We start from the raw sequence: 23,108 nt of genomic DNA, 5'->3' as shown, positions 1-23,108 counted from the left end.
CTCCAAATCTGGGAGAGACCTCAGAGGTCACCTGGTCAATCAGTTCACTCACAGATGAAGAAGCCGAAGCCCAGACCAGTGTTAGGATTGCTGTCCAGGAGCACAGGAGTGGTGAGAGTGAGCCACAGCATGCCAGAGAGAGCAAACCCACTTTCTCAAAGCAGATGAACCACAGCTCTGGCTGGTAAAGAATTAACACAAAGAGAGGCTGGGCTCTGCTACCAGGAGATAAGCTCTAGGGTCCTGCACGATCCTGTCTGACAGGAGTGTCTCTGTTTGCCTGCGGGCTTTGGGAACGGACCATGATTTATGATGGGGGCTTTGGAAAACACTATATAAGGTCTGACCTCTGGAGGAACTGGAAACCACAGGTATTCGCCCAAACCTACAGGAGGGACTGGAGACTAAAGGTCAGCCACGCAGGTGGTGTGTGATTGAGCTCACATAAAAACTCTCAACATCAAAGCCTCGAGAGAACTTCCCTGATTGGCAATGCTATTGCCAACTCATGCATCAGACTGGAAAGAGGCATGACTCTCCTTCGTCCATGACTCCATGGCAGAGGACGACCAGAAGCCTCACATTTGGACCCCTCCCAGACCTTGCCCTATGCATCTGTACTTTTTTCTGGTTCTGATTTGTATCCTTTTGCTATAATAAAACTGTAACCATAAGAACAGCACTCTCATGAGTTCTGAGAGTTGTTCTAGTAAATTATTGAATCTGAGGGCGTGGTAAAAACCCTTGAATTTGGAGCTAGTTGGTCAGAAGTGAGGGGGCCTGGGGACCCCGTCACCACCCTGCTGTGTCTGAAGTGAGGGAAGTCTTGTGGAGGACTGTGCCCCGAACCTGCGAAGTTTGGCCTAACTCTCAGTAGTTGGTGTCAGAAGTCAAAGCAGCTCCTAAATTACAGCACAGCCACCACAACGGAAATCCTTGAAGCAGGGCCTTCAAGTCTTTGCTGCCTGAACAGCTGGAAAGGAGAACCCTAGAAGCGGGCACGTGCCTCCTGCAGGGAGAGACTGAGGGGATCTGAGAGTGCGAGAGAGGTGGACTGGGTAAGACTGAAGCAGCTGCCAGACTTGTGAAGCTCAGGTGACAAGACCATTCCCTTCCTTCTCACCTCACCAGAGGCCCAGAGAGGGTAAGGGACTGAATTAGAAAACTCATCCTGTACTCTCTCATTTAATTCCAGTTAAGAAAACACCTCCCACCTCTCTACTGGCCAGTGACCTCCCCTTGGGGTCAAACAGAAGCATTTCATATTAAGCAACAGAACTCATCATCACCTAAATATTCCTTCCAAAAGAGGCTTAACTTGCATCTAACTAAGCATTTATATTTAACTTTCAATTTACAGAAAATCCAGCTGAAGGAATTAGCGCAATGAGGCCACGAGGAAGCAATTAGAAAAATCTAAAATGTCTCTATAGGAAAACTGGGTTGGTCTCTACACTGAGTCGACATCATGAAAAAAAGAAAAATGGTGGTAGTAGGAGAACTATGGTAGGATAAAAAAAAAATGAAGGATTCATAACCAAATGCAGCCAGCGTTCCTTGACTTACATAAACTGGCATGAAAGGACCTGTTTGCGACAATTAGAGAAATCTGAATGTGGACAGCTTATTTTTAAATGATATTAAATTATTATTAATTATTTAGTTGTGACAATGGTTCAGGAGCTAAGTAAGAAAACGTTTTGATTTTCCAGTGATGAATATGGAAATATTTAGAGGTAAAATGTCATGATGTCTATATTTACCTTGAAAATACTTGAGATCTATATTTACCTTGAAATGCTTCAGCGTTCTTGCTTTATAGTTTGACTTTGTAAATAGTTTAAACAATTATAAAACAAAATTAAAGTTAAAAGTTTTAAACCTCTAAAATCCAAAATGAAATAAATGAAAGTAACTACAGGTCAGACTGGCACATTAATGACACAGAAAAAGATTATTTTATGAGACTTTTGAAACCCAGTATTTTGACTGTACCTATTAAGGACAAAAAGAACAAACAATTTTAAAGTGAATTCAGTATTCCTACTAATAATATTGGTATTGTTATTTTAAAGATTAATAAAATTACTTATTTGCTTTTTCTCATTGTATATATTTTTTATGTGTATATATATATATATACTTACGTATTTATATTTTTATTTTTATACACAGTATAAAAGTAAATAATTGTGATAATGTCATCAGGAACCAAGATTTCAGAATAAGAGAAATGAGTACAGATAGAAAAATCAAAGAAGTAAAAACCCTATAATCTTAAAAATGAAATGGAAATTATCAGTATGAACTCATCTTTCACTTTTTTCTTAAAAAAGTTCATGTTCTTTGCCTTTTCATCTGAAAAGAACTAGTAGCATTGACAACACACAGCGGCAAGCACTCAGTGACTAGGTTGGTGGTTTCTAAATACCATTTCCCATTAAATTGAATCAGGGCCTTTTGGCGAAATGGCTGATTCTAGAGCTCTGCAGAAAATGTACAAGATGAGCCTGGACCATCTTAAACAAGGAAACTATCAAAGACTACTGGGTCATGTCAGAGGGACATAGGAGCCAACATAAAGGGTTCTCAGTACCATTTCTCAGTGCTGGCCAAAGACAGTACCATTTGAGCCAAAAAGAAAAACTGCCATGTAGTTAAACAGATATTTAAAATCCACTAGCCTGGAATGATACTTAAAATAAAACCATATTACCTCAGGGAACTGCCAGGGCACCAACTTATACCTTGAAAACTGGTAAGTAAAGACAACGAATCAAGCTTTTTATGTAGTTTTTCCATATAGATTATATTTTAAAGTAACCAAATAAAGGAATCCAACTAACAAATGCAGAAAGAATAACAGAATTAGAAAATACCTATTTCTTCAACCATTAATTAAACAATGACCGTGAAATGAGAATTTATAATGGATGGACTCACCGGCAAGCTGAAGATCACATAGAGAGACCAACAGGCATTAAGCGCACAGCATCACCGACAAAGTATTTTTGCTAAAAAATTGAATCTGAACCTGATCAAGCTTTTAGATCTAAAGACCAATTTATAGGAAATATAGGGGACAGTGGAATGTCAAGGTAGATGATCAGATAATCTCAGACTGCAAAAAATTCTGCAGGACAAACAACATTTTTCTTTAACAAATAAATGCCAAGAAAACAAAAAGAGCAAGTGAGAATGGTTAACAATTAAGAGACTTGAGACAGCAACCAAGAGCAAAATGGGAGGCTTTTTTGGAATCTAAATAAAAAACCAACTATAAAAAAGACTTTATAAGGTAGTGGCTCCATGGCCTAGTGGTTAAGTTTGATGCATTCTGCTCCAGTGACCCAGATTCTGTTCCCAAGCATAGACCTACCCCACTTGTTGGTGGCCGTGCTATGGCGGTGACCCACATACAAAATAGAGGAAGATTGGCACAGACGTTAGCTCAGGGCAAATCTTCCTCAGGAAAAAAAAAAAAAAAGACTTTATAAGACAATCATGGAATTGGAATACTGTCAATATTAGATGATATTTTAAAAATTGTTCATTTTTAAGTGTGATAATTATCTTTTAGAAATATTAAATTATTGACAAATAAAATGATTTGCTTTAAATAATCAAGTGGTGGCTGAAAGGACTAGATAACCAGGATTGGCCATATATTAATAAATGTACAAGCTGGGTGATAGATACGCAGGGACTTATTATGACACTTTCTAATTTTGTGTATGTTTATAAATATCCACAATAAAAAATTTTCAAAAATGCTTAAGATGAAAAATTAAAGAACTAAAAATGGTGAATGCAAATATGATAAAATGTTAACAACCGTCAAGTCCTAAGTGATGGGAATTTGGATGCTTATATTTTGTGTATGTTTGAAAACGTTCATAATAGTAAACAAAATTGTAAAAGCATTTAACCCAGCATAGGCTCAGAGCTGCATCAGGTTAAAAGGTTTTGAAACATAGCTACAGACACCTAATGCTGGTGTTTACCAGTAACGCCCTCAGAAAATTCAAAGCAAATGACACAGTACACCAAAAAAGTTCAAACTTGAACTACTAAATCATTGACATGACAAACTAGTGAATCGTGCTTATTATACTTATGACATTAAGGATCTCCAATTCAGAGGACAGCCTCAGTACAATCAAACAGGGGGGAGACGTTTCATGATTTCAGTTCAGGGCCCAATGACGAACACAGAAAGACCTGGTTAGCACCATGTGCCCCAAAGCCTTAATAACTTAAGCGACAGGGGTAGAAATGGCAACCTCACGGAAGCTCAAAGCTTTTATGATTTGGAGTCATAAAATAAACCAAGACAAAGCAAACAGCCTGCCTGTTATTCAGATACATTAAGCAGCCTCTGGCATCAGCCGCCATTGCAAAAGCATTGTTTCTCGACAGAATCCTAACTACAGCATGCTCTCGCATCCTCTGTACCTAATAAGGCTCTTTCCCATACCTGATGATGACACACTGGTTCTCTCTGTCAATGATCATGTTTCTGTACATACTATCTGCAAGAGCATAGATATGTGGTGGGTTTTCATACTGCGCCTAGAAAACAAAAGAAAGCAAAAATAAAACCATGGTCAGATACAGCAAAACATTAAATTTCTTTCCTTGCCAGTGGAAATAAACCCAGCACCGTTTAGTTCCAATGCCTAGAATTACATCTTAAAAGTTACATCAGACAAGAATTCATAAGCTTGCCTCGGTCATGAGGAGTTACAGCTAACAAATGAAGATGGAATTGGAACGATTCTTCTGTAGGCCTCTGTGTGATTCAGCCTTCAGACATGACCGGTGTCTTCAGATCCTCCAGGACCACACCTTCCCACCCAAAGACGCCTCTGCAGACAACATTCCATTTCTAAATGTTTCTGAAGACACTTGGGCAATAGGTCTTAAGAGAAGCCTACTAAAACCCTAGATCTGCCTCCTATCACAATTTTAAATCCCTACATAATCGTTTTTCTAGGATGGCAAGTTGGAGAATCTGGGTCCCCAGAGGAAATGAAGTGAGACAATCTATGAATGCACAGAAAAACTAAAAATTTTCCCCAAGAAGAAAGCAGAGGGTGTGGTTCTTTAAAGGGATAAACTGGTTTGACTAGTTTGTTTCATCTTAACAGGGGAAAAAAAAAAATCCTACCACACCAAGACATTCTCCCGGGTCTGTGCTTTAGTCTCATGGATAGCTTATCTATACATAAATATAAATTCACCAACGAATTCACTGTGTCGGGACGACTTCAGCTCTGCTTTCTTCAATTTCTTGGCACCACCTCCACCACTCCCTCAAAAATTACTGAAAAGAAAAATATTTCATGTGCTGTAAAGCTGGAGAAAGAACACTCCTTAAATTTAAAGCTAACAAAAGAGTGAAAAGAAGGCCAGGTCCAGAGTGAGAAGACATTTAGACTCTGTCTTTCCTTTCACTGGTTGTCACCGCTAAAGTGGGGATAATAATGTCCATGCTACGAATTTCACAAGGTAACTGAGAGGATGGATGGGAAAGTAACTTGAAAGGTAGAGTAAATACGCAAAGGTAAAGCATAACTTACTTAATCCAGCTTTGAGCCTGATTACGCAATGACTCTCTACAGACAAGGGGGCCTGGCCCAGAAATTGCCACTCGTGGCAGGCTCTGGCAGGTCAGAGTTGGGTGATGAGGGGGGATGAGAGGGTGCTTTGATGCTGGCACACATGTTAAGCACTGGTGTATCCAGCGCCCACGGTGCCCCACAGGATGTAAGCAGAGGGATCACAAGGGGAGCTGCCTAGGGAGGGTCGAGGCTACCCCTGGGACTGGTCAACTGGATAACTCTATATGGGCACCAGAATAATGTCATCCCTGCCTTCACATTACAGTCAGAACGGGTTGCACAATGGGACCTCAGGATACAGTCTTAGATGGCTTCTTCTAGCCCAGATTGCTTACACAGGATTATTTTTAACACCTCTTTGAAAACAGGGAAATAGAAGATTATAAGAAAGAAAAGAGGATGGAAAAATGAAGGAAATGGAATAGAGAGAAAGCTGTAGGCAGCAGAGGGACAGGTGTGGACAATAAGTCATTGTCCAATAAGGCTTCAGAGCTGCTTAACTCGTTATCTTTGACCTTTGCGTGTGCCTCTGTATTTGCTACCTATGAGGATTATAGGGTAGGTATTTCCTCTACCCGTTTCTCCCCTCCCCTGAAACTCCTGAACTCAGACACTCAATAGATTCAAGTACTTTCTCTCTCTGAGCCTCAGTTTCCTCAACTGTGAAGTGGGGATGGATAGTAAGACACAGCCAGTATCCAGGGCTATTTTACTGTCGTTATTAAGTGTAACATAGAACCTGGCACTAAGTAAACACCAATTTCACGACATTCTGTTACCATTAGCAATAAAAACAAATATATATTTTTAAAATTCTAGGGCATTTCTTTAAAGAGAACTCTTCAAAAGATGAATGATCTAAAAAGGGACTCACGTAGCAACACTTTCCAGAGCACTGGAAGGAAACAACACAAACGCACAGCCCTTGCATCCACCCCGCCTTGGCTGTCATTGAGGATGCCAAGCCAGCTCCGCGCCTGCTGCCCTGGGGCCCTGCTGATGAGGGCGCCAGGGCAGGGCCCAGCCTCTGCTGACAGTGTTTCCCTTGTCCTGGGCTCCCATAAAGGCAGCATTATCAAAGGTCTTTCGCGTGGCAGCCTCCTTCGGCTCCAGCTACCAGCACCATTCATCTGGCAACAATGGGGTGGGCTCTTGCTCTGGGTAAATTGCCTTCCACTTCAACTGATGAATTTGTGTGGGCTCTCTTTTGTTTGTTTTCCAGGGGTCAGGATTAATGAACGCTCTTGTGCTTCTGCTGCAAAGGAAAGAGGGAAGGAAAAAGAGGCAGAAAGGGGGAGGCCTGGGGAAGTGATGAACCCCATAATGAAATATATTAATTAGGATTACAGTTTCTATTTTTATCACACAACTGAAATGGCTATGAAGCTGAGTCTGAATAGGGACCAGAGTCACATTAATAAATAAAGTAATAAAAGATTCACTTTTCACGTTCCAGTCATGGGCACAGCTCAATTAAGGTTCTGATTTGAAAAGGATGGTTCCCATCACCATATTTATTTTTTATCCATTACCAATTTTTCAGTCCTTAGAATTTTGTGGCATATGTGGAAGAAGGAAGATCTTCCAAGCTGTACATCCCATTTAACTAATTTTGTATATAATGTTCTAGTATTAGATAATCCTATGCTTTTTGGAGCTGCACTCTGAAGAGCAGCACATCATTAAAAATCAACCAATGTCACCTACTTGAGCTTCCCCAATAAATAATTCATAATAAGAAAATGCAAATGTATTGCCAAGTCCAGGAAAAACTACCCATGCATCGTAAAAGCCCTGAACACTGCAGTAATTTATGTGGCATGTAACTTACCGCTCCTTGGTACATTTCAATTTCCTTTTCCCCAAAATATGGCATCTGCTTGAAAGGGTTGACTGAGATTAGTACAGATCCTATATAGGTCTGAATTTAAATCCAGTTAAGGTCCATCATTAATCTTCATAGCTACACATTTTTCAAATTAAGTAACCAGATGTTATCAAGAATTCAGAACGACTGTCCCAACAAAAGGCTCAAGTACTTGTTTTCTAAAAGATTACAAATAAAGACAAAATCCATTACCAACCAGCTCAGGCTTTGTTCCTCTTCAGGAAGAGTAATGGACTTAATTACCAAGGTGCTACAAAAAAACTATGATGTCAAATGAATTGAAGCACATTCTTTCAAGACTGGTGACATGTACTGAGAGGAAAAAACAAAACAAAACAGAAACAACCCAGGAGTACAAAGAGCAGTTATCATCTCACTTCACAAACGACATTATTTTTTCCTTACTTCCATATCTCTTAGGCATACTAAAAACATATTTATTGACTCATTTAACAAATAGAGGGATACAAGACGCGTTGAACAGTCCTGCTCTTTAGAAGCTTAGGAGAACTGAGTGGTATCCATAAAATATTATTCAGAGCAGAAAATTACAAACCCACGCAGATCGAGTTTAAGGGGAGAAGGTGTTATTTCTACGTGGGGAATCTGGAAAGCCTTCTCAGAAGAAAACGTGTTAATGTGCCCAAATAAATGAAGTATTACTATAACGCAAAAAATATTCCCATTTATTCATCTGACAATGAACTATTTTGAACTGGATTTCTACAACATGTCAGGCAATGTTCTGGATGCTGGGGATACAGAAGTGAACAGAATAGAATAGATAAAACTACCTGTCCTCAAGCAGGAAAAAAATCATAAGAAAACAACAACAATAAAAACACAAAACCATACACATACTCAAAATTGTTTCTTTTTTTCTTTTTTTTTTTGAGGAAGATTAGCCCTGAGCTAACTGCTGCAGATCCTCCTCTTTTTGCTGAGGAAGACTGGCCCTGAGCTAACATCTGTGCCCAGCTTCCTCCACTTTATATGTGGGACACCTACCACAGCGTGGCTTGCCAAGCGTTGCCATGTCCGCACCCGGGATCTGAACCAGCGAACCCCGGGCCACCAAAGCAGAACGTGCGAACTTAACCGCTGTGCCAGCAGGCTGGCCCCAAAATTGTTTCTTTGAATCAATGATTTCAAAACGTTTAGAAAATTTGCAGTTAAAGATGTAAAGCTTGGCGATTTCCTCCCACAAAGGGGACATTTACACATTTATACATTAGGACCCGGCTGTCAAATAGAGTGGCACAGGCAGTCTGGTCAGATTGCCCAGTTCCCTAAGCCCAGTTCCACTCTGACTTTGGGCAAGTCACATCTCCAAGCTCTGGTTAATGGATGATGGGGTAAGATAGGACCCTCTTGATAGACTTGTTATGAGAATTAAATGAAATAAACAGTATAAAATGCTCAGCATGGTACCCGGCATGTAGTAGATGCAATTTCCTTAATTCATATACTTCAAGAGGCACACTGTGTCACATGTTAACATCTCTGAGACACAGCTTTGATAGCATTATTGAACACAAATGAGCCCAGTGTGGGATGGATCATATAACATTTAAAAGTTAATATTTGTACATGAAGGTAAGAGTGCAGAATGATTCGGCTGCAATCTTGGTTCCTTTTTCACTGACTAGAAAGATCTTCAGACTTGAAAGGGCTGAACGTGAGACGGTAGTAGAGACAATGGGGTCGTTTTAAGAGCACACTCAGATGCACACAGTGCTGGTCTGGGGGCAGAGCATGCACTAAGAGAAAATCAGAATGAGACAGTGAATCAGAACTGAAAATCACTACAGAGTCAGGGAACAAGGGCCCAGAGCCAGGGTAGTTCCAAGTGCCAAAGTCAGATGAGGCCAACGATAGATTAGTGGTCAACATTTTTTAAGACAAAATTCAAAACAGATAAATTTATTATTAAAGTTATTAAGCAGGTAAGAAATGTCCACGACATTGTAGTCAAGACTCACTAAGCAGTGATGATAAAAACTAACAGTGGTTGAACACATACACACTCACATGGTACTAATCTAAGCTCCCAACAACCTGGTGACTATTTTAATCCTATTTTACTACGAGGAAACTGAGGCATAGAGAAATTTTAAAACTTGCTCAAAGCCACAAGCTAGTAAGTGGCAAAGCTATGATTCAAACCCAGGCAGTCTGGATCTACGGTCCAAACTCTTAATCAACAAGTTACAATGTCTTTCTAAGATTAGCAGGTATTGTTGTTATCATTAATATTATTATTATTGGTGCAGTTGCCAGATTTGGCAAATAAACTACAGACTATCCAGTTAAATTTAAAGTTCAGATAAGCAATGAGTTTTTTTTTTTTTTTTAGTATACATATGTCCCAAATAAGTATGCCTCAAGCAATATTTGGGACATACTTACACCAAAAAGTTACCTGTTGATCTGAAATTCGGTTTAACCACGTGTCCTGTATTTTATCTGCAATCCTAAACTGGCCGCACCAGGATCTAACGCAGGGTGGCGGGCGGTTGGATGAGAGAGCTCTATGATCTCTTGCAACTTAGATCCTAGGATTCTTTGAGTACTCAAAACTCTCCCTCTCTTAGTTGATTTTTCTAGTATCCTTTCCACATGGTGGGGACCAAATCAAAACTCAATGAATGAGATTTGGCCCTCATTCTGATTCTCATGGTAAACAAATACAGTGATTTGTATGGTAAACTAAATTTTCCAGAAATACAGCACTGCTATGACCATCCTCATTTCAGAAGAGGGGGGACGTCTAGGTTTACATTTATCTCCAGGCAAAAACAAACTTTGGCAAACAGGACCTTTCCACAGAGGAGGATGCTCCTTCTCTCAGTTATAAAGGGAAGACTGTGAATGCCACTTGTCCTAGACAAATCGGTCACTGCACACAAAGAATAAAGAGCTGCCTGAGGACATGAGTCAACGGTATCACTTCCCCACCGGTCCCTTTCTACTCACCAAGCTCTTGGTTACCCAGTAAATATGGATCGGATTGCATAACAGTTCTTATAGGAACCAACATCTTTTTCCTGTTAATAATCTGCTATGTGAAGAGACATCTTGGAAAGTCTCGATTTTCACTAAGTAGACTATACAAATTGTGGGAAGGGCCTGGAAAGGAGACACTCAAGAGGAAAAACCTCTTTCGGACTATTGTAGGCCAATCCTGAACCAACAATTCCATCTCGAATCAATGAATGAAGAGGGAAAACTGTAGCTGTTCCCTACATTTCCCAGCAGGGCTCTCAAGGCCAATATTACTCGGGAGGATTCCTGAAAAATAAAGTGTGGTTTGAAATGGATAATGTAGCTCGTATGTCTGCCTACATAGCTATAAACTTTCCTATATCAGAAGAATTCAGACAAGAGAATTTAATGTAGAATTTAAAGGAAACAAACATATTTTGGTCATTTTAGGTAAGAGTTTGGCCTAACTGTTTACCTAACTGCCCACCTTTTTTCCCTACTGGCTGGGTCTGCAGAGACCTCAGCTACTTCCCTGAGAGCGCACGTCTCCTCCTGGGTTGGGTCACTTCTCCAGATAACTGGAATACTCACTCCCACTGCCTACTACATAATTCAGGTGTGCCTTTGGAAAAAGCTGTTCTGATCATTGTCTCTACCCACATGATCTTTGGCTGTGAAGGTGTGGCCCAAGGGTAATTTTCAAAACGTATGGAGAAACAAGGCTATGACACCAAAAAAAATAAATAAATAATAAATGTTATTTTTTTAATTGAGTGTGTGAGACAGAAGGGACCCAACAGATCTTCAATTGATGGTTCCCAAATGCTTGTCCATGGATCTATGAGTTTTCATTGATCTGCAGCAAGAATGACAAAAAAAGCAACGATGCCCTGAATTTTTCATAAACCTCAATTTATTCAATATAAAGGACTGTCTTTTATTCTTAAATTATTTCCAGTCTATTTCTTTGGTGTTAAAATAGTCTCTCGTTTATAAAATGTGATGGTAGTACAACTTTTGTAAGTTTCTTTAATGGTCTTATTAGGCAAAGGTAAGAGTTCTACTTTTTTAAAAAAAACACATTTTTTAAAATTATTATGTTGTGTACCTGAAACTAATATAACGTTATATGTCAATTATATCTCAATTAAAAAAAATCCCCCATCTGAGTTTTGTTATAGGAATCCTATTAGAAACTGTAAGATACCCTAAAAAAACATTTTATTGGGGCTGGCCCCGTGGCCAAGTGGCTGAGTTCGCTTGCTCCGCTGCAGGCGGCCCAGTGTTTCGTTGGTTCGAATCCTGGGCGCGGACATGGCACTGCTCATCAAGCCACGCTGAGGCAGCATCCCACATGCCACAACTAGAAGGACCCACAATGAAGAATATGCAACTATGTACCAGGGGGCTTTGGGGAGAAATAGGAAAAAATAAAATCTTTAAAAAAAAAAACATTTTATTAGCCAGTGAATTCCCCAAAACCACCCACACTGATCTAGCACCTTCCCCAGGTTTATCACTGAGGTGGGGCAGGGAGGGGAAGTGACTTGCTTGAAGTCACATATGTGGAGAAGGGTTGAGCTGGAACTTGAGCCTCTGTCTCCAACCATCAGACCAAAGTTCATCCCGTGAACTTTGCCCTACTGCCCCCTCGACGTGAACTCTCTGCCAAGGGCCACACCTCCCTCAGAACAACTTAATGGCCTTGAGCTCTGGTCGGTCTGGTACAAAAGTCTCAACTCCTAATTCAAGGGCTGAAAATGCCAAACACACTTGAGCGTGGTCTTTGAGTAAAAACAAGTTTGGAGAAAGTTGGACCAAATGAGCGTGGAGCGCTTTGCATGGAACTGTTTTCACCAGCCACGTGGCTATAAATGACGTCTCGCCAAGTAGAAGAGCGAACACTGCAATGTTTTCCTCATATGTTTGAGAATGTCATTGTAAGAAGTGTGGCAACACTGAGGAAAAACAGGTGGTAAATTAAGCCTTCTTTGTCTTAGGATAAATAGCTGAAATATATGGTTTTTTTATTGGTAAACAGTGTCAGCATTTTCTAAGTAGTTTTTTTCAAATATGAAACAAAGAAATGTGCATTCAGCTGAATGCATTAACAATTGATTGTTCCAAATGCTGATCTTCAATACAAACAACATGCTCATATTAGGTGCAGAAAAGGTAAAATGAGCGATTTTGTAACTTAATGTGAAATTGAATCTCTTCTTGTCTGTAGTTATATTGTCTACAGTTATAGAGCTATATTAAGTTATACAGTTATATTAAGATTAGGAAAGAGAGGGAAAAAACCCACGTCATTTAAAATAATGCTACTCTATCATAATAATATCCCCCTAACATTGAACTGATAAAGGAGCCTTTTACCACACAGAGGAAAAGATCTGTAGTTAGACCCTTGGTAATATTTCATAAACATCCAACACAGCCATCAAGCTTCCTCGGAGCTGAAAGCTGCTCTGTGCTATTGACGGAGAGCACATTGACGCCGAGTTTCTCAGCTATTGAGTGGGTAGAGATTTCTGAAACACGAAGTCATCAGTGGTCAACTAACTCATTTCCTTGGTAGAACACATGATTAGTCAGTCATTGATTCAAAGGCATTAATTCAACGGCTCATAATCAGCCCCCTCTGCGTGAGTCATTAAAAATTCTGCTATCTGACTATAAAAAGCAAGTCTTGATAGTCAACAAATTTCCAATGAACACTTAATACAATGCACCATGCCAAGAATTATGCAAGAAACTAAGAAATACAGGATGCGAGATGATGCTATTTTTGTTAAAATTAACAGCAAGAAAGCACATAAATATACATGTTTATTTGCCATTAAACTGAAAAATATACACCAAGAGGTTAACAGGAACTAACCCTATATGGTGGGATTCCAGATGATTTTAGTGCTCTTCCTGCTTGACTACATTTTATTAATCATGTTAAAGGAACATAGATTGCTGCAAAGAACTTTTCAACTTTGTTTTTTGAAAGAAGACATACAAGAAATAGTCCCCATCCTCAAGGAGTTTCTGGTGTTTTAGAGGTAAATAATCTTTACGGGGAGAAGTAAGGCTATGTGGGTTGACCACGGACTGACTGCTGATTACCACTGACATCATTCCCTCTTATCTTACCCAGCTGTCAAAAACCAAGTTTCTATGTAAATAATGTAATAAGCTGAGCCCAGGTCCTCGGAACAGTGGAAATTATCCTTTTATGGGCTTGTCAATAAACCAATCCTCCATTTAAAACAGTTTCTATGCTAAAATGTAGTTAAATTTCCAATAAGCAACTTTACAAGTAAATTTTTGGAACCTAACTCAGAAATATAGGAGGAACTTATACACTTGCCTTAGCGTATGATAATCATAACTAATGCGTACTGCATTCATTACTTCATCTAACACTACAACAGCCTCCTGTGGGAGATTTTACACTCTCTTCCATTTTATAGGTGAAGAAAGCAAGGCATATAGACCACAAAACTTGCACAAGGTGACCAAGCCCACGCAGAGTAAGGTTGGAAGCCAGGCAGTGGGGATCCACATCCCGCATCCAGCTCTTCTAGTCTACCATCTGCCAGTTTCCATGTGCCGTGGGTCTTGCACATAAAACTGATTAAAATGTTTTGATAGTGATAAGCCCAGATAAAGTGAGCATATTTCAAGTTTTTAACTTTAGTACAATAAAAACTTACAATTCACTACAACAGCTTCCATCCAATTAAAGGAAATTTTACACAGGTATCTAGAAGTCAGCAAATTTTTTCCGTAAGTGATCAGAAAGTAATTATTTTAGGCTTTTCGGGTGATATGGTCTGTTGCAACTACTCAATTCTGCCATTGTAGCATTAAAGCAGCCTTAGACAGTATGTAAGCGAATGAGCAGAGCTGTGTTCCAATGCAACTTTTGCTATGAAATAGGCGGTGGGCAGGATTTTGTTACAAAATGGGCCATACACCCCTGATCAGGATGCTATTATAATGTAGCTAATAAATCCAAATACATCTATTAACCCTTCAAAGCAGGGGCTTAGGGAGTTAAGTACCCAGATCTTTGGTAAATTTCCTACAGTAAATAAGAAACAGCACAGTACTGGTCAGAAGGGTCCAGGTGCCTTGGGATAAGGTTATTAATTAGTATTGCTAGATAAATTACCTGGCGAGTTGAACTCTGCCTTCACCAATGATGAGATAGGCAGTCTCTACATAAGCGTTGTTGTATAAGAATAAGTATTTTTAATTAATAGTCAAATGAGTGGTATAAATAATGAACAGAAGCTGGCAATATGAAAACCATTCCTTCCTAAGCTTTTGGGGTTAAAATCTAAAAGGCATGTTACAACAGCTACAAAGACGCCCCCTGTAACCGTCATTCATAACACCATACCTGCAGGAGTCACCAACAGCATTAAATTAATCTTTCTGGGACTCCTGTATAGATTTCCACGGCTCTTTGCATGTCTATGACCAACTCTACGGCAATTTCACTAAAAGGTCTTTACGTAGTTGCACCAAACCAAACTCCTGAATCCTGTAGTAACTTAAGTAAATATCACACTTCTTTGTTTATAATGAAGTCAACACACATTTGAGCCAAATTTCCATTCTGAATTTTTAAAAGCCCTGTTAAAAAAATGGCAGCTGGCAAGCTAAAGCTGAAACATGGAGAACAACTCAAGAAGGTCAAGCATTTTCAATAGTTGATCTTCATTTCTCATGTTGCCTTTAGTAAACGTAAGAATGCAGAAAAACTGGCAAAATTGCATATTTTTTGCATAAGGTAAGCTTTTTTAAACCTTTTAAGTCTGGACTTAACTGTCTCTGCTTTGCAATTAGGGAGCCTATCGACAGAACTGTCTGCACACAGGGACTTTAGGCACAGCAGAGGTTTTAGACACCACGTGCATGGCTAGACGACGTCAAAGGTCCAGTGCCATCGATTAAAACAGATGAATATTGGCTGCACCTTGATTTTGTGAAATGCCAGGAAAATAATTTAGCATCCTCTTTGTCCTTCCCACAGCCTGAACCAAGGGACAAAAAAATAGAAAACCACATTCTGAAATGGTGAAAATGATGTGAGCACAACGTCAGTTCAGAATTTCACACAGATCTTCTTACACTAGGAGTAAAGCCACGTTTTACCATGGACATTGTCATCTCACTTACAAATGTCCAAAGACACCAATAAAGGATACAAAAATATAGTCGTCCATGTATCTCTTCTTGAGATTCTCCACGATGGCGTTCTCTGTGATCTTGGAGAGCAGGACCATGTCGTCCACACCGCTGTGCTTGACATTGTGGCTCTGCCAATGGTAGCGGTAGGCACCTTTGCTTCCCTGAGAACACAAAACACACAATTATTAGGAATAGTTTATTTTCTCCTAGAGAAAAAAAATGTTCCCAAATATTCCTCATATCAAATGGAGCAGAACAAGCAGAGCCAACAAAAAGATCTTGCTATCAACAGACTGGAATTCAAGTTTCAGCCTGGCCACCACTAAGCGGAGTGGGGAAAGGCTACCTAAGCTCACAGTGTCACTTCAGCTTCTCTTTTCTCATTTGTAAAACGAGAGAAATAAAACGCATCTCAGAGTTGTTGTAAGGATTAAATAAAATGACACATACAAAGCGTGGAACAGTGTCTAGAGTACAGCACAATAAATGATCGACGGTCTCCAATAATTCCCTCAACCTTATTGTTTTGTACAATTTATCAGTGAAAACAAGCAATAAATTGGAAACTTTTTTTTTTTTTAAGATTTTATTTTTTCCTTTTTCTCCCCAAAGCCCCCCGGTACATAGTTGTGTATTCTTCGTTGTGGGTTCTTCTAGTTGTGGCATGTGGGACGCTGCCTCAGCGTGGTCTGACGAGCAGTGCCATGTCCGCGCCCAGGATTCGAACCAACGAAACACTGGGCCGCCTGCAGTGGAGCGCGCGAACTTAACCACTCGGCCACGGGGCCAGCCCCTAAATTGGAAACTTTTTAGACTTGCTTTGCAAATCCTATGATGCAACTCAGAAGTGGAAGAATATGTATCACACAATCGCTAGGTCACGTTTGTCATAATTTCTCAAGCCATCTAAATTACTTTCCCTCCATAAACTTATCACTGGCAACGTACTATTAGCCTCCCACATGCAAAAGATAAGCTATGTTTTAATGACAGATCACTGCTATACTAACGAGGATGTGGGCAGGCTGGTCCAAACATGACCACAGAACATGCATGGACAGGAGGGCCTCATCTGGCCCCATGCCTCCTTGGATAGAAGAATCTGGGGCCCTCGTCTGCTTATTGGATTTACAACACAACACCAGGGCTGGCTTCTGAACACCCTGCCGGCTTCCTTTCACTAGGCATCTCTGCAGTGGGATCCCCCATGTGTTCAGCTATGTGCCAAGTCCTGGGGTTGGGGCAGAGGGGAGCAACATGGTGGCTGCACTTGGGGAGCTCACCATGCTTGGAGGACATCTACATATGGGCTGAAGTGCTTCGTGCCTCAGTAACAGTCAATCTGTAAATGCATGTAAAATGGGTGTTCCAAGAGTGGGGGGAGACGCCTTTATCCTAGGAGAGACAGAAATAATTTTCTGCAGAAGGTGCCATTTGAAGTGCATCTAAAATATTTTGAATTTGCCAGAGAAGACTAGAGAAGGAAGGATATTCATTATAATCTACATTCGCTGGAGCAAAACAGCTAATACATATGAAATAACGGCAAATATTGCATGACAGGATATCAGAAGATTCTCCCTTCTCTTCAAATACTTCATGCATCCTACTGGTCGTGTAACACACTGGACACGGGTGGTGGGCACTGAGCTGAATGAGACTTGCCTCTCCTGCCCGTTCTTAGGATTTCACTTTTTGGGGGGAGTTAGGGCAAAGGAGAGAAAAATTCTGAATAAGCGTATCTAGAAAGGCCACCTGCTCAGACATCAAAACTAGGATGAAAAAAGGTAATAGGAGGTTCTTCAAGAAAAGGAGGAGATGGGAGGAAACAAGATGGACACCATTTTAAATTTCACTTGAAAAAACTGTTTAATGTTTTCTCTGCAAGAGACAAGGGTCCTTTGATAAGAGTAAATTCTAAGGGAAAAGCAAGCTAAAAACCAGCCATGAAGGGGCCACCATAAGAAAAGCATACTAGTGCCATGGGCTCAAGCTCCACAAAGCGGTTCTGGAAGTCTTGCCACCCATGCTGCCTTGCAGAGGGAAACTGTTTATATGATATATTTGGCCTTCTCAGAACCACAATGCAGCATCAGTTCTACAAAATTACCTCAGACCTCACCACTCCTTCTTCCTCTTGTGGCAAAGCAGAAAGAGAGAAAAAGCACTGGCACAGCATGACTCACTGGACCTCAATCAAGAGTCCACAGTCTACTTCTAACCAGATAAAGATTCCCGGGGACTCCTAACCTCCTCCACCCTCCCTCCTTTTGCAGCTTCATTCTTCTTTCGGGACGCCCACAAAAATTTCTCTGCGTAGAAAACTAAGGTCCCGGAGTATCTGACCATAGGTGTGTTTGTTTGTTTGTTTGTTTTTAACCTCAATAAATACCCACCTACTTAAAAGAGGCCAAAAATGTTATTTTCTCTTTGAAAAATGTAAGCACATTTGAACAAAACAGGACTGTTAATAAGCTGTTATTTAACTTCTGCAAAGGACAAGAAATGGCGAGCTCTGTGTGATAGTGTACGTGTTTGTACTGATCCACAGAAACTGCCCTCTCAAGGGAACCCTAGTCGGTCTTGGCGTGCAATCCAACTGTCGTTTCTCCGTCTCATTATAGAGTGATACATTACTGTCTGTCCCGTCTCAGAGGTGGCGTCATCCTCCTTCTAGTGACGGTTATTCCCCAGTATAACAGGGCTCCTTGTGGAGTTCACTGATACTCATAGTTTCAAATATCCCATGATACTGAACAGTATCGAGACCCTGGGTCTCCAGACCTCTGTGTCCAAGAGGATCAGGAACGAATAGTGTGAGTGAGCAGTTACCATAAGGAAGGTAATGAGCTATTTGATTCGTGGCTGTTGCTCCTTTTACTATTCCCAACAACCCTGTGAGAGAGGGGTTAACGTTCCCATGCTGGGTAGAAGGAAACAGATCTCCCAACTAGTAATAGCAAAGGCAAGATGGAAACCCAAGTCGCTGTGATTGCAAACTCATCCAAACATCATGGTTTCACACCATCTCCCTACTGCATATTTCCGTCTGTTACGTTTAAGATGGCAACTGAATGACAGATCGCTTTCAAAACTGAATTCATCATTAAAAAGACATATGATCTTTATTAATGATCACCTTCTCTTAGCATCAAAGACTAAAACACTGGAATTATTTTTTATGGATGCATTTCCCAGATCCAAGTGGTCACAAATCAATCTCTCTTTCTCTCTCTCAATCCCTCCTTCTCTCTCTCCCTCCTTCTCCCAGGCATTTCTAGTTAACATATGTGAACTCATCTGCCTTCACTATCATCCCATACTATGTATTATTATCTCTATTTTACTGAGAAAGCTGTAAATTGCCCAAGATCTTCTATTTTAACTTCTCTGTCTTTATTGACGCCCCCTTACTATGCCTTTTTCCTCCACCCCTTTCCTCCCACAAAAACACAATTCAGATGAGGTAAAGGGAGGGAGGGAAGGTAGCTGGGAAGGGTGGGACCAACGAGAGCCTTTCAGGGACAGCTGACCTGCCCAGACTGTCGAGGACAAGGTCAGAACCCACCAACAGGTAAATGAAAGCCAGGCCAGGGCTGGGCTGGGAAGTTCTAGCAGAGGGTGAGAACTTTATCCGGGAAGCCAGAAACCAAACATGGATGCGTAGACTCTCATCCCAGCCCAGCGAAGCTTCAAAGTTCCCCACGGTGAAACAGAGAAAGCGTTTTCTGTTTTCATTAGGGGACAAGAGAGTTAGATCATAGCTTGACTTTTCCAGAGGCTTCCCTTGGAACACAGCCGCTGACAGGGAGTGAGCAGGGAGCACAGAGGGCAAGGGTTCTCATTTACAGCCCTAGACAACGTCCTCGGAGGCAGAGTCTGCAAGTTGCCTTCAGATGACAAACTGCTGTCCTAGAATTCTGAGAACATAAGTTATAGTTGGTTCTGGGGCAAAAAAACCTTGACCCCTTCCCTTCTTCCTCCCACCCTGACGGGGAGGGTAGAGGCAGGACACCCTGGGCCGCGTGCTGGGAGGAGGGCAGCAATGGGCCTTCCCCATCTCTGTGAGGAGGGCCATTTTCCTCAGATGGCAAGGGCCCAGTTTACCAGGCTGTCGCCGCAACAAGAGTGTGCTTCCTTCCCTTCTGCAGGCTTCTTTTTGGGCGGGTGACTCCTTTTGTTTCCCCCACTAAAAATGGTAACATTTTAAACAAGGAGGGTACTCAGCAAGGTACTTCCAATAAGCATCACTCATCAGGAAGGAATGTAGCTGCTGACGCACCAGCTAAGAAATAATAATAATGATGATGACGATGATGATGATGAAGTTAGCCCTGACAATTATTACAAATTATGAGGTAGACATTTCCCATTAGGTAAAGATTGAGTGCAGACTTTCTCAGGTCTACATTTAGCTTCCAATGATGATTCAGCTTGTTAAAAAGCAATGGATTCAAACACAGCTCTAGAAGGTGGGGTATGCCCATATCCACATAATGGCCTGGTTTGTTCCTCACCTTTAAGAGGTGGCACCAAACACAGGAGTCCCTCATGCGGAGGAAGAACCCGGCTCCCTGATTCTCTGACTGACTTTCAAAGGCAAAGCGTCACTAACTGCTGTGTGTTTACCAGGGTGGGGACTAGGAAGAGCAAAGGTGAGTCAGCACAAAGGCAGGGACTGTTCTCTCCTGAAACTTCACCTTCACTCCCACAGAGAGCCCCAGTGGAGGCCCTGCCCGCCACAGCTGGGCCCTGCAGACACTCTCACCAGCTTCTCAGGGAGCATTTTTCTTCTTTGGTTCATCCAGGAGAGAGAAGAAGCCCATATACTGGGTAACAACAGTCTTCAAACGTCCTTTGGCCGCCCAGAAAAGGGAGGCCATTAAATGTGCTGTGTAAACACAATAGGCCCAGGGTTGGGCAGGGCCTGAGGGAGGAGTGATCATAAATATTATTATGCTCTTCTAGAAGAGGACACTGCACTGAATTTTTAGAGAGCAGTGTGGAAATAGGTACCAAAATTTTAGTCACACAGACCAATATGTAAACAAAATAAAAATAAAATTCACATCCTCTTTGATACAGCAATTGCATTTTTAGGAATTTACCCCAAGATATACCAAGTATGCTGAGACATACGTACAAGATTGTTCACTGTGCAACGTTTGTAATAGGGAAAGCTGGACACATGGTTTGGAGACTGACTGGAATATGGCACACCCTGCAAAGGACTTCTATGCGGTCATCAAGGAATCTGCTTGTGTTGACATGGGAAGATCTTCAAGATACACAGTTTCATGAAAATAGAGATCAATATGTGGATTAGGTATAGAATCACTACATTTGTCTAAATTTTTAAAAGATATGGTATAATTTTTTTCTTGAAAGACATACAAGTTCCATTGGGGGAGGGCCTGGGGTTTTGGGAGAAGGGTGACTTCTACTTTCCATTTTAAACTTTTCTGCAGTTTATTTATTTATTTTTTAACCATATGCATGTGTTAGTAAAATTTAAAAGTAAATAGAAACGTTGAGAATGATGCCAATGCAATCGAGCATTTTCTGGGGGTGGTGCTGGGTCCTCACCAGGCATCCCAAAGCTGGGATCACCATCGCAAGCCTGGGTTCTGTGTCGCTTCCAGGCTTGAAAGGTGTATTGGAAAATGGTGTCTGGATGACAAGATATTATCATGTCTGGGAGGTTTAGTGGGTCCATGAGCAGAATAGGACAGCAGATCTGATTTCCAGAAAACCTGGGATAGAATGCCCCCAATGTTGCAAGCGTATCACTCTGAAAGGCAGATAAACCACGTTCTTATCGCGAACAATGGACAATAGGTAACGCTCTGGCCTGCATCGAACTGAGTTTGTTTTTGAATGGGATTTTTCTGTCCCAGTGTCTGTCTCATAACAGGAAAGAAACAGAACTATCTGTTAGACTTTAGTCTTTTGACTAACAGCCTGGGAATTTTACCTTTTGCAGTTCTGCCGTTTGACTGGAGTGAAATACTTCCACTGCAAACGATGGAAAAATCAACCATAAATATTTGTTGGTCTCCTATGTGCCAGGCATGGTAAACCAGCTTGCAATATATTTCAACTTTATGGAATTTAGACCCCACCCCCCACTATTTCAGTGATGTGAAGTTGTATATTTGTAGTGTGTGTGTGTGTGTGTGTGTGTGTGTGTGTGTGCTGAACTGCAGTGAACAGAGTGCCTGGAAGGAGTGTTTCTAGGAGTCGGGGTGGGGTGGGGCAGGGCAGCCAGTAGCCAACAAACACCCCCATTCCCATCAGTCTACGGGGTAATTGGAACTGAGATTTACTGAACTCATAAATATGTGCTGACGCTTTACGTGATCTTATTTAATTCTCACAACACCTTCGAGACATGAATATTACAATCCCTCTGTCACTATTTTACAAATGGGTAAAGTCAGGCCTCGGATGATAATGTACCAAGTTGCCTCTGCTCAGAGGGACTGGGGATGGGAAAGCACACTGGGGGGTCGGCTCACAAAGTGAGGGAAGGAGCAGGCTCGATGAATATAGAAGATGTGCTCATTAGCTTCACTCACATAAGTATGTGTGACCTGACCAAAAGTTCAATATTTGCCTAACATTTCCACACACATGATCTCAGTTAATCCCTGTGACAAAGGGCCAGGGCTGAGACTTGTCATCAGCATTTCTGACTTCCTTTTCTTTGCTCTTTCTGCTACTCCACAGCTCACTTCCAATAGCATCATCAAGGCCAAGTGTAGACACTACCTCAGGATCACCAGGTCCAGTGGTCTCTTAGCCAGTGTTGGCCAGAGTCAACCTTCCTGGAAGCGACGAGAGTAAACAATTTATCCTCCAAATCGGGACACTTTGAGGGCAGAAGGGAATGTTGTTAATAATAAAGCTGGAACAGGAGGCATAAACTGGCACTGTTTCAGGCCTCGTGGTTGAATCTGTGACCAACTTGATCTCAGAAAAGTCATGGGCTCTCAAAGACCAGCCCTCCCAGCCGAGACTCTATGCCACTTAACCCCAGGGTCTCCCACAATCACCCAGCCTCTCTGAGCCTCTTGAGGCCTCAAGCTGCCTGTTCAGCAGAAAGATGTTCATAATATTACACTGCCCCCAAAGCTACTGTGACGATCAAACAAGACTGACAACACACCAACCCCAATCCCTCTAGGCATAGAATTGGTTTAATACAATGACTCGATCAGGGGGCAAAGTGTGGATGGTACACACCAGGCTGGAAACACTGGTTCATTGGTTGGACTGAGCAGGGCAGGGAAAAATGGTTTGTAAAAAAATAACACGATGGTAAGGTTTTAACTGCATACATGATATACATATGTATACGGTGTAGTGGTGTAGCAGATATGTGATATTACTTATGTAAGATGCTATCTTTGTACGGA

The 23,108-nt window shown here is 41.3% G+C and overlaps 1 protein-coding gene across 1 annotated transcript in view; it reads right to left on the bottom strand.

Moving 5' to 3' along the window:
• The window catches only part of MYO1E (myosin IE), a 190,441-nt gene that overhangs the window by 101,101 nt on the left and 66,232 nt on the right, over positions 1-23,108 (bottom strand). Inside the window, exons 3-5 of the mRNA XM_023616529.2 lie at positions 15,708-15,851; positions 7,456-7,545; positions 4,478-4,572 (exon numbers count right to left, since the gene is read on the bottom strand). Coding sequence (XP_023472297.1) covers positions 4,478-4,572; positions 7,456-7,545; positions 15,708-15,851 — 329 coding nt within the window. The remainder of the gene's footprint in view (positions 1-4,477; positions 4,573-7,455; positions 7,546-15,707; positions 15,852-23,108) is intronic.

This window comes from Equus caballus, chromosome 1 (genome assembly GCF_041296265.1).
Source record: "Equus caballus isolate H_3958 breed thoroughbred chromosome 1, TB-T2T, whole genome shotgun sequence".
In the NCBI taxonomy this organism is placed as follows: Eukaryota; Metazoa; Chordata; class Mammalia; order Perissodactyla; family Equidae; genus Equus; species Equus caballus.
This window is presented reverse-complemented; position numbering and strand designations above follow the sequence as displayed.